Source organism: Eschrichtius robustus, chromosome 18, assembly GCF_028021215.1.
Source record: "Eschrichtius robustus isolate mEscRob2 chromosome 18, mEscRob2.pri, whole genome shotgun sequence".
NCBI lineage: Eukaryota > Metazoa > Chordata > Mammalia > Artiodactyla > Eschrichtiidae > Eschrichtius > Eschrichtius robustus.
The window spans coordinates 5021068-5033454 of record NC_090841.1 but is presented as its reverse complement, the minus strand read 5'-3'; the positions used below and the strand labels follow the sequence as shown (position 1 = coordinate 5033454).

Sequence of the window (12387 nt, the reverse complement as noted above, 5' to 3'; positions counted from 1 at the left end):
AAGGCGTGGAGAAGCGGGCCGCTGGAGACCGGGACTCAGCAGGGGGACCTCAGGAACGAAATAGGTCACTGGGCTCCCGGGCAGCGCTGCCCCGCCCCCGCGCGGTGCAAGCCCCGACCGCCAGCCGGGGTGGGATGCGGGGCCGCGGCAGCGAGGGTGACAGTGCACTTCCCCGCCTCCGGGTCGTCTCGCTCCCGCAGGGCGCTGGGGGGCTCCCGCCGCCCCGCGCCCCGCGCAGCCCCGACCCCTGGGGCGCGCTCCGGCCTCCCGGGGCTCCGGCGGCGGCGCGCGCGCGCGGGCGGGCACGGGGCGGGGACGCGCGCGCGTGCCGCGAGCGGGCGGCCGGGCGGGGAGAGCCGGGCGCGCGAGCCGAGCGCGCAGCTCACCTGCCGCCGCCGCTCACCTGGCGCGGAGCGCGCCCCCGCCCTCCCGGCTGAGCACCGAGCGCGGCAGCCGCCCCTCGCCCCGCGGGCCCGGCGCCGACAGGCCACTTGGGTCGCCCGCGCGCCTCGGGAGCAGCGGAGGAGCCCCCCGGCCTGGGCGCGCCAAGGTGACCCCCGCGATGCCTCCGTCCCCGCGGGCAGCCTGTCCCGGCGCCCCGTGAGTCCCCTCGCGTCCGCCGCGCCCCCGCCGCCAGGGCAGCGGCCGTGGTGCATGGGCGTCTGTCTGTCTGTCTGTGTCCACACCTCCATCGCGCGCGCCCGCCTTTCGTGGCCCTGCCGCGACTGCCCCGTGCGCACGGGGGAGGCCGGACCCCTCTTTGTTCTGGCCGGGGTGTGAGTGTGTGCACGCGCGCCGGGCGGCTGGCGGGTGGGAGTTTTGAACATTCCACCGAGGAGGGCGGCCCCGGCTCGCGACCTGTCGCCGTGGCGCGGTCCCCCAGCGGCAGCCCCGGTGCCAGGCTCCTTTTGCAGCACGCGAGACGGATTTTCACGTGTGTCCCCAGCACTTTAGCAAACCGGCCGCCGCGGTCCCGCGTGTGCCTGCCCCGCTCACGCTCGTGTGTGCACGTCCCATCCTGTGTTTCCCCCAGAGCCAAAGGACATTTTTTTTGTTGTGGTGGGTTTTAAGCCACGGAGACTTTGGCTTTTGTTTTATTCCCTCTCAGTGTGTAATTCAGGAAGCTTGTGGCATTTGGGGGTAGTATCTGAGTAGGGGCTGGCTTTCTGTTTGTGTGGGTTTTGCGTGATGCTGGATTGTCACCCTGCTATATCTCAACATTAAACAGCCTGTCTTTTCGTTGAAGAGGACGGGGGTTAAAATGAATGAAGACCTGAAGGTCAATGTAAGCGGGCTGCCTCGGGATTATTTAGATGCCGGAGCTGCGGGGAACGTCTCGGCTGCCGTCTCTTCCCAGGTTCCTGGCGTGGAGCCGGAGCCAGAGCTGGTTGTCAACCCGTGGGACATTGTCTTGTGTACCTCGGGAACCCTCATCTCCTGTGAAAATGCCATCGTGGTCCTTATCATCTTCCATAACCCCAGCCTGCGGGCCCCCATGTTCCTGCTGATAGGCAGCCTGGCGCTTGCAGACCTGCTGGCCGGCATTGGACTCATCATCAATTTCGTCTTCGCCTACCTGCTGCAGTCAGAAGCCACCAAGCTGGTCACCATTGGACTGATTGTCGCCTCTTTCTCTGCCTCTGTCTGCAGCTTGCTGGCTATCACTGTTGACCGCTACCTCTCCTTGTATTACGCTCTGACCTACCACTCGGAGAGGACGGTCACGTTTACCTATGTCATGCTTATCATGCTCTGGGGGACGTCTGTCTGCCTGGGACTGCTGCCGGTCCTGGGCTGGAACTGCCTCCAAGACGAGTCCACCTGCAGCGTGGTCAGACCCCTCACCAAGAACAACGCCGCCATCCTCTCCATCTCCTTCCTCTTCATGTTTGCGCTCATGCTTCAGCTCTACATCCAGATCTGTAAGATCGTGATGAGGCACGCCCACCAGATAGCCCTGCAGCACCACTTCCTGGCCACCTCGCACTACGTGACCACCCGGAAGGGGGTCTCGACCCTGGCCATCATCCTGGGGACCTTTGCGGCTTGCTGGATGCCTTTCACCCTCTATTCCTTGATAGCTGATTACACCTACCCCTCCATCTACACCTATGCCACCCTCCTGCCCGCCACCTACAACTCCATCATCAATCCTGTCATATACGCTTTCAGAAACCAAGAGATCCAGAAAGCCCTCTGCCTCATCTGCTGCGGCTGCATCCCGTCCAGCCTCTCGCAGAGAGCGCCGTCCCCCAGCGACGTGTAGCGTCACTCCACTAGGAGCCTGCATTACCAAGCACTCCCACTGCCTGGCCGAGCGGATGAGATGCTCTCCTTAAATTCTTTCTGTTGGATTCTCTCTTGAGCCACAGGAGCACTTTGAAGCGTTTATTTAGATAAGTTAAGTGATTGAAGTGAAAATAATGTTACCAGTGTTTTCACCCTTTAAAAACAATTGAGTTCTTTGCTCAATACAATTTCGTTTTGTTTGGGGTGGTTTTTTTTTTTTAAGTATTTTATTTGGAGGCAGGGTTTTTGTTTTATATTGTTTGGAGGATTGGTAGTGCGGGGGGGAAAGGAAGGGGTATGACATGGCCATGAAATTATAAAAAGTAAATTGGTCCCAGAGTTTTTACCTGGACTTTAAAATAAAACTGAGTTACTGAGGAAAATGGAGACATTACTTTTTCCAGACCTTTTTTTTTTTTTTAACATCAAGGTAGATTTTCCGTGCTGCATGTATCTAACAATACAATCACTCTGAAGCCAATGGAAATAATTTACATGATTTATGTTTGGAAGGGACATGATTTTATTAACATGAACTCAGTAATAAGTTACCAACACTGAAACCATGAACCCATTCTTTTTCATTCTTTCTTTACTTTCAGCAATTACTGTTCACAAAAATTATTTTGGTACTTCTATGACGGTTGTAATTCTTTCTGCATGGCTGCCTGTGTCAGCTAGACCAATAGTTTCAAATGTTGCCATGTAAATCAAGGATCAAGTGAGTCACTTTTCAATATGGTTTATCCATATGTCCTTCTAAAATGAAATATGAAATTTGTTGTGATTTACATATGAAATAGGATTGACTAGGTACACCACAGTAGTTTTTTAAGCTACAGTCTATGTTCAGGAAACAAAGGAAAAAAGTTAATAACATTATACAGAGTGGATTAAATTGATTTTAGTATATTCCAAAAAAATAATTAATGTAAAGCTATCACAAAATATGAAAAGCATCACTTTTCCCATTTCTCTATATCTAAGAATGTATTAATAGTTATTCTTAGTTGAGACAAATAGTATTACATACTGTAGACCAAGTATTTCTGGTTCATACTGTCTGTGGTGTCAGTGCATTTGAAACAAGTGGTCTCCTACTTTACTGATTAAGTTTGTGAGTAAATAACATACATATCTGATTGTGATGTATATCAGCTACATTATGCAAGTTTACAAGCAGAATGACCACATGGCTGTTCATGAAAAATTAAATTTGAACCCCTTTTCTTTCTTTTCACCAGAAAGCAACTTAAATTCAATAAAAACTATATTGCCTGTTTTCACAGAGCAAGGAAATGATACAGAAGAATTAATTTTAAACCTACTGTATAATGATTGTGTTTGATCGTCATTTCTGTTAGCACAGACAGATGTTTTGGACACAGATACCTTCCTTCCACTTGCAGTGTACTTATAGCTGTGTCTATATAACCAGTGGGAGAATTTCTGGACAGCCCATCAACTTAACCCATTCAGATGTTGGAAGACCAGTATTTCAGGGTCCTTGGGGAATCATTTGTAATCAATTAACCTCATTGGTCTGTCCCAAACATCATGCCCACGGTGGTCTGAGGTCCATTCTGGCAGCCTGCATGCTGAAGCCATCTCTCCAGAGCACCTCCTAGTGCAGCACAAGTGTGAATCGATCCTACACTTGAATCCGTGCCTCCTCTCTTATGTCATTTACGGTAGAGGAGAAGGGTTGAAACATTTCAGAAGTGAGAAAGGATTTTCAGTCCAGAGAACTGGATGACTAATCTCAGCCTTTAAAAAATTATTCAAGGGCTTCCCTGGTGGCGCAGTGGTTAAGAATCCGCCTGCCAATGCAGGGGACACAGGTTCGAGCCCTGGTCTGGGAAGATCCCACGTGCCACGGAGCAACTAAGCCCGTGCGCCACAACTACTGAGCCTGCGCTCTAGAGCCCACGAGCCACAACTACTGAGCCCACGTGCCACAACTACTGAAGCCCAAGCGCCTAGAGCCCGTGCTCCGCAACAAGAGAAGCCACCACAATGAGAAGCCTGCACACCACAACGAAGAGTAGCCCCCGCTCGCCGCAATTAGAGAAAGCCCGTGCGCAGCAACAAAGACACAACACAGCCAAAAATAAATAAATAAATTAAAAAAAAAAAATTCTTCAACATGTGATGGAGTTGGTAGGTTGAATATGATGAGTTTGTTTTTAATCACTTGAAAGTTAGTAGCATCTCCGCGGCAGAAATGACGAAGGTCAGCTGGTTTTGACGAGAGCTGGGAAATATCCATAATGAGGTTTGAAAGCAATAAATGTGTTTTTGTAGAAATGGTGGTTGCCATTTGCATATCTCTAATAGTAATTATAATGATCATAATAAGTACTGTTTTTCACCACGTGTTGTGTGCCGGGCCCCATGCTGGGCGCTTTACCTGCTCTGTTGCTGTATTCACAAAAACACACATTTATAGTTAAGAAAACTGAGGCTCAGAGAGGCTAAGAAATTTGTCCGAGGCCACAGAGCTTCAAGGGTAAAGCGAGGATATGAACCCAGGGTTTCCAGAGTCTATGCCTGTCTCCTTCCCTGCACGGGACTAACTTTGATGCCTCCCTGGATATGAGGGAAATGGCTTGTAATATGTTAATGTCACTAAGGTTTTAGTCCTACAATTAAGACATAAAGCTTCCTGTTTAAAATTACGTGGGGGACTTCCCTGGTGGTCCAGTGGTTAAGACTACGTGCCTCCAATGCAGGGGCGCAGGTTCGATCCCTGGTCAGGGAACTAAGATCCAACATGCCACGTGGTGCAGACAAAAAGTAAAAAAATAAAATAAAGTAAAATAAAATAAAAGGACATGCTATTAGACAACAATAAATGTTTAAAAAAAAATAAAATAAGATTACATGGGTTGTGACTATCAACGTGGTCCTACCTACAGGAACTAGGCCTGTTTTTATTATATTTAGTTCTCTTCTTCCCTAAGCATTTTCCCCGTTTGAGGCCAAGGCCATCCCACAGAGGCACATGGCAATATTTTAATGCAAAGAGGTGAGGGCACCCTTATTATGCAGAGATTTTCCCTTCACTTACTATTTTAAACTTCCTGTTATATACTTACATCAGTATATAATGGTCTTATAAATATTAGCTAAACGGCTGCTTTTGCCTCCTGTTTTTAAAACATCTGATTTCAGCTGAGATTTTTTTCAATCAACTGTAACATGTTCTTACTGTTTACTTTCAATTGTGAAGATTTCTGGATGTTTATGTGATTTCCTCAAAGCTTCTTTGTTTCTGTGCGGTTAATGATTAAGAAATGTGCACATGTCTTGATATATATGTGTACATCTCTGTATGTGTGCGTGTATACATCTATATATGCATATATACGTTCAAGAATGTGAACTTTGCAACAGGACTAAAAACATCATAGAAAACAATCATATTTCCAAGTCCTAAGGTTAGCAGGTAATCTTTTACTCCATTTGATTAAAACTTTCAGCTACCAAGATACTTGTATTATTTCCAGTAGAGTTATCCTTGTAACAATGACAGTTCAGTTACTTTACCAGAATCCTTAGTCAAGGCTAATTATCCAGGTAGTGGCTATCCTGGGTTTTGTTTCCTTTTATCCCTGTAACTCTGTTTCTTTGTCTCAGTCACGTTTTTTTCTTGGTGGTAAAGGGGGCCGTCTTCCCTCTTGGTACCCCGAGGCAGAGGGGGTGATGGGGAGAGCACCTCCTTTCCCAGAAGCCTAAATGGAACAGTCATGTTCAGTAGGGGAAAATTCCTCCACTGACTTGGCAGGCAGGAACAGTCTTGGAGTCCTCCAGAATTTAAAGCAGGATTTAAACACGTTTAAAAGAGAAAATGAGAAATAAATAAAAGTATTTTGGAGACGTCGTAAACTCTTTGTTTTTAGAGAAATGCTTACTCCATTATTAAAATAATGATTGACTTTATTTCATGATAGCATACACATCATATGAAATTAGGACGACTTACCATTTCAAATTTAAAATACATATTAAATAAGTGACTACGATGGTGTTGTATTAAACAACGTTTATGTTTCCACTTTGATTATATGCCTGGTGTAGTGAAGGAACAGACTGCCTTCTTGTCCCCTTTAAAAAATGGAATAATTATTGGATGGTTTTGATGTCTGGTTGGAATCTTAAAATCTGGTTGGAACTTTTAGAATCATCAAACATAGTTTATATGCATCAAGGAAGTAAAAACATGGTTGGAATTAGCAGACAGACCTACTGGCCTCTGGCAAACAATGCAGAAAAAATTACTGGTAATTTTGACTAGGGATCCTCAAAATTGAAATATTTAAAAGGCATACAGATCATCTGAGATTCTTATTAAAATGCAGATTCTGCTTCAGGAGGTCTGGGGCATTGCTAAAGTTCTAGCAAGTTTCCAGGTGATGCTGATGGTGATGCTGACGGTGTGTAGCCAATACTTTGAGTCACAAGCTAATTGTCACGCATTTAGCGTTCTTTATAAAACGTATATATATATATAAACCTCTGATAAGGATAAATAATTTTTTAAATATATAATTATAATATAAATACATACTTAATTTATATAAATATAATTATATAATATACAATACACATTTAAATTAAATATATTAAATATATATATTATATATATATATTTAAAGTGTTTATTCTTGTCAAAAGTTAAAAGGTAACTAGTCTGTGTTTAATGGATATGAACTTTGAACTTTTCCTAGGATTTCTCAGGATCTAGTAGAGACTTTTTCCTTGTTAGTGTTCTCACTTTTTGAAATTCGGATTACCATTACCTTAGGGTAATTCTTTCAGAACTATGCGTTTATATATATATATATATATATATATATATATATATATACACGAGTATACATAGCAACAAAGGTTTTCATCTCCATATTTTCAAGAAGGATAGTTTTCCCTATGACACGTGTGGTTTGTGTTTGGGGGGCTGTGTGTGCTTGCGTGATTTCATCTTGAAATAACTGAGATGAAAACTTTTGTTCTCTGTGTCCTAAAATTCAACTGAACTGATCCTAAAGCAACCCTTTTCTACCCAGGCAAATCAGAGAAATTTTAAATATCTCACCTTGATTTTTGACATTCATCTGTAATCTTCTGTTATTTTCAGCATTAAAAATGCTATTAATGTTAACAGTTATGATGGTCATTACATCCACTGTGCTTCTTTTCGGCCCAAGGATGTAAGAGTATTTTTTTTCCCAATAGAAGTATGTTAAAGTACATAGTTAAAGTGGATTTTAATAGATAACTTAAATATCTCCACAGTATAAAATATTTACAGAAGAAATCTAAGAATTTTTTAATCATAAAAATTCAAATAATAGCATCAAAGCACCAGGGAACAAATTTTCAATTGAAAATAAGTTTGGAGCAGGAATGAAAACACTTCTTAGGGCACAGATTTCCCTGGTAATTGACTAGTTGAACAGACAATTACAAGTAGTGTATTTTAAAAGGAAAAAAGAACATCTTAATGGCATTCTCTGAAAGGTAACAGAAGTCTAGGTTACTGAGCTAAAACCTAAGGGAAAATTGGTTTGATCCAACTCTATCCTTACTCCTTCCAGGATCCTTTTGAAATAGGAGCAAATTTATTCTTGGATGCTATAGAATCTGACAATTGGAAGAAAATTTACAGAGTGGAATCTTCTATATTGAATCTAAATCATCCAAGTCAAGGTATGTTTGGAAACTAGAGTCCCACACTTACCCTCAAAGCTTAGCAGCATTTTAATATCCCTAATCACAGTCTTCCTTATGACACTCTAATTCTGTTTACCTTGGCCCAGCCCTGGAGATGCAGAGAAGGCCCTAGTCACAGTCAACATTTATACATTGAAAATATCCATTAAACAGTATTCTCTCCTTCTTCAAACAACGTTATCCCAATGACTTAAATCATTTTTCCGGATTGATTTCATTTTATATCCCCCCCCCCCCTTTTTTTTTTTTTTTAACTTTTGGGTTTATTTATTTATTTATTTATCTATGGCTGTGTTGAGTCCTCGTTTCTGTGCGAGGGCTTTCTCTAGTTGCGGCAAGCGGGGGCCACTCTTCATCGCGGTGCGCGGGCCTCTCACTATCGCGGCCTCTCTTGTTGCGGAGCACAGGCTCCAGACGCGCAGGCTCAGTAGTTGTGGTGCACGGGCCTAGTTGCTCCGCGGCATGTGAGATCTTCCCGGACCAGGGCTCGAACCCGTGTCCCCTGCATTGGCAGGCAGATTCCCAAGCACTGCGCCACCAGGGAAGCCTTTTTATATCCTTTTGATCCTTTTTTCCATGTCATCTACCATTTCTCTGCAGCCTCTTCAACTCTAGGAATCAAAACTGGGCTCCAGCGGCCCACTACCTGTGGAACTTCTTGAGGCAGAACGACTGATTACCCCCTGCATCTGCTGGCCGGGTGGCCATGGGCCTTGAAGCAGGGGGCCCCAGCCAGGAGTGTCAGCACCTCCTGGGAACATGTTAAAATGCAGAGTCTCAGGCCTCAGCCCAGACCTACTGACTCAGAAACCTGAGGCATGAGGCCCCGCAGTCTGACTTTTAACAAGCCCCCCAGATGATTCTGATGCACGCTTGAGTCTGAGAACCATGCCATGCAGCTCTGACCAAATCCTGACATCGTTCTGGCATAACTAAGGGCATTAGGATCTCATCAGGACTAGGACCCCACTGGCTTTTCTGCTGCCTGTGCCCTGATCGATGATTCTGGTTTGTGGTGTGCTGCCTTGCACTGATTACTGTGGCACTTGTCGCTGTTTTCGGGGTTATTTTCTAATTCGTCAAGGTCAATTGAACTTCTGCCCCTTCCATCAGGGCCGTTCCACTGTCATGCACCACGTATGTCGTGCTGGATGACAGTTTAATGGATGTAGAGACAATTCAGTGAGAGGGGAAAAGTCCAGCCAGACCTCCTGCTTGGCATCATGGAGACTAGTCTGGTGCTTTTCCTGTACGTGACCTATCTGTGAACCTTCCAGAATATTCCACAGGCAAGGCAGTGGTCCCGCCATGCATCATCTGTCTGTCCACACCCACCATCTCCGGCCATGGGACTTGCTGCTCACACCCACACGTGCATGTACCCAGCACACCCTCGCCCCTCCTCTCTCACTGTACGTACCTCCACCTTGCTTCTCCATTGCCCAGGTCTTAAGTCGTCGGTGGGGACGCCCAGAGGATGAGGGCCTCGAAGGTGGTTGACGGTGTGTCTGACCCCCAGGCTAGTTCCGTGGCGTCAGGACAAGAACACGGACGTGATTACACAGTGAGCGCGGTTCCCAGGATATAGGCTGGCAGTCACCCCCTCCCCCCCCCCGCCCCCAGTACACATACTAACCTCATCGTCCTGTCGCTGACGGTCCAGAAGGGTCAGGAAAGAAGAGCAATAGTCAGATATTGAGCAGGACCCCTGTGGATTCTAGGGACTGCCTGGAGGCTGGAGCCAAGTTGCATATGGTGACACTTAGCAGAGTAGGATGTCATTTTCATGGGTGCGTACACTTCCAAATCACTACATTGATTTGGTCACTTTTCTCTAGGAACGTTTGAAGCTATGAGAACATAACCTATTTTAAAGATGCAAAAAATGATGATTATTAAAGACACTCTCTCTTTGTCAGTTCAAGATCCAGTGTAAGAAGCAGCACATCCTGCAATAAAGGACGCAGAGGTGCTTTTCTCCCTGAGGAGGCTTTGGGACAAAGGCGGCTGCTCTCCCAGTCCAGAGACCAAATACTTCACAGATGTGGATGCACTGGAGAATTTGGCTTGTCTTCAAGTGAAAATCTAGGTATTTTTGAAACTTCTGAATCCAGAGTTTATGACTGAAGTTAAGTGAAAACACTGGTCTCGCAGCCCCCAGCGCTACCCCAGGGACCTCGCTCTCTCTGAATGTTTCCACCCCGTGGGAAGGTTGTCCTGGGACAGGCGCTTCCTCTCAGCCCTCCCACCCGCAACAAACTTCACCTTGTAAACAGGCTCCAGCCGGGGTGAGAAGCAGAGCCGGCCCTGGTTCAGGCTGTTCTCATTCAAAAGCCATCGCTCTGCGTTTAGGTCATTGCTTTAGTTCTGGGACAGGTGACGAATCCTGAGAGGTCTTTTCACATAGTATGTTTTGAAGCTTATTTCACTCTACCCCGCCCTGCTGTTGGTGTGAAGATGGTTTCTTCCGTCTCTCAGACTTGGTTTCCCCTCTAGTTAGCGGCCAGCTCTTACTGACTTCCTCCAGGAAGCCCTCCTGGGTTGAAGAGGTTTGGGAAAGAAAACCTATCGGCCTCAGTGTGCCTGCCTCTACCTGCAGACCTACCAGAGTGACAGGGCTTGAGTCAGCAACATTGACCATAGCTGCCATTTCTATTGGAGTAAAAATAGGTTTATGATTTTAAGAGGGAAGATATCAATCAATGGCTACGTAGTCTTCATGAATAAAATGATTGGGAACATGGGCTCTGGACACAGACCACCTGGGTTCACATCACTTCCGATTGCCGGGTTTGGGGTGCGTTACATAACCTCTCTGAACCTCCGTGTCCTGGTTTTATGAAACGAGCATGACCCAGGAACCCACCACACAGCCCGGTGATATGGGACACAGGAAGGGTTTAGCATATAGCGCTTTGCACAGACCTACTTGAATGTTATTTTGCATTAGTATTATTATTAGTGCTGCTGCTAATGGGTGTATTGACTTACTCATTCTTTTTTTTTTTTTTTTTTTGGCTGCATTGGGTCTTCGTTGCTGCGTGCGGGCTTTCTCTAGTTGCGGCGAGCGGGGGCTACTCTTCGTTGTGGTGCACAGGCTTCTCATTGCGGTGGCTTCTCTTGTTGTGGAGCACAGGCTCTAGGCGTGCGGGCTTAGTAGTTGTGGTGTGCGGGCTCAGTAGTTGTGGCTCACGGGCTTAGTTGCTCCGCGGCATGTGGGATCTTCCCGGACCAGGGCTCGAACCCATGTCCCCTGCATTGGCAGGCGGATTCTTAACCACTGTGCCACCAGGGAAGCCCCGACTCACTCATTCTTCACACCCTTGAAGGTAGTATTGGAAAACCAGCCTTCAAAGGGGGGATGCTTGCGCACCGCAGGTTGAGAGCCAGTCCTACAAGCCTCCTCCTTCTGTGGACCCTGGTGCTCTGCTCTGCCCGTCCTGGAGCTCAACACACTTCTGCGCCCAAATCGTCCAACGATTTATTGGCTTAATAAGTGACGCTGCATTTCAGAAGTCATTGCATTTTCAGCACAGGCGCTATGATGTTTGCATGCCCAAAACCTCAGTACAAAACTTAACAGACGCACTAGTCAACGCCATTCTTTGTCACAGCAGGGCTGCCAAGCTCGGAAGAGGGATTTGCAAATTTGAAATTACAGGAAGATAGGTCAATTGAAGAAACTCTCAAAATATGCTAACCAACAAAAACAGAAATTTTTTAAAAAGCAGGACAGCTGCTTTCTTAGTTCTCCTGAGGGAGAAAAGCACAGATTGTCTATTTTCCAGTCTGCCAAGTTTACAGGCTTTCTAAGAAGATGGTCTATATATTTGATAAAAGATTGCACTGAAAATGGTGGATTTGGCAGTTCATTTCAGTATAGCAGTCAACTGACTCATAGAACTTGAGACCCAAGAATAATAATCCTTACGTCAAGCAACATCTAGTAAGAGTATATTCAGTGGAGTGTGTGTGTGTGTGTGTGTGTGTGTGTGTGTGTATAACCTATGTAGTCTCATTTTAGGTTTTGAAACAGTTTGTAAAACTGTTGAGGATATATAAAATCAAGCTTGATTTTTCTGCAAAAGGTATTAAATAAAATGGGAATAGGACAAAACTGAAGCATTCAAGAACACATACTCAGTTTTTCCAAACGTGTTTTTTTATATACTTTTAAAAGCATACAATTCCATAATTAGTGAGTTATTCTTAATGTCAGTGTTTAACGTCAGTGTTACGTATTTTGGATTGTATAATTTTGTTTGGTAGATACTTAGTATAGAACTATCAAACCTAAACAGTTACCATTAAAAGCTATATCAATGGTTACTTAAGAGAAGTAAAATAAAATAACCGTCAGCC

At 45.6% G+C, this 12387-nt stretch overlaps 1 protein-coding gene across 1 annotated transcript; it reads left to right on the top strand.

Moving 5' to 3' along the window:
• The first annotated feature begins 550 nt into the window (after nt 1–550).
• GPR12 (G protein-coupled receptor 12) lies at nt 551–2292 on the top strand. Its single transcript, XM_068526728.1, has 2 exons — nt 551–600; nt 1247–2292. The coding sequence occupies exon 2, from the start codon at nt 1262–1264 to the stop codon at nt 2264–2266; it is 1005 nt and encodes a 334-aa protein (XP_068382829.1). The 5' UTR covers nt 551–600; nt 1247–1261; the 3' UTR covers nt 2267–2292.
• The last annotated feature ends 10095 nt before the right edge of the window (nt 2293–12387 follow it).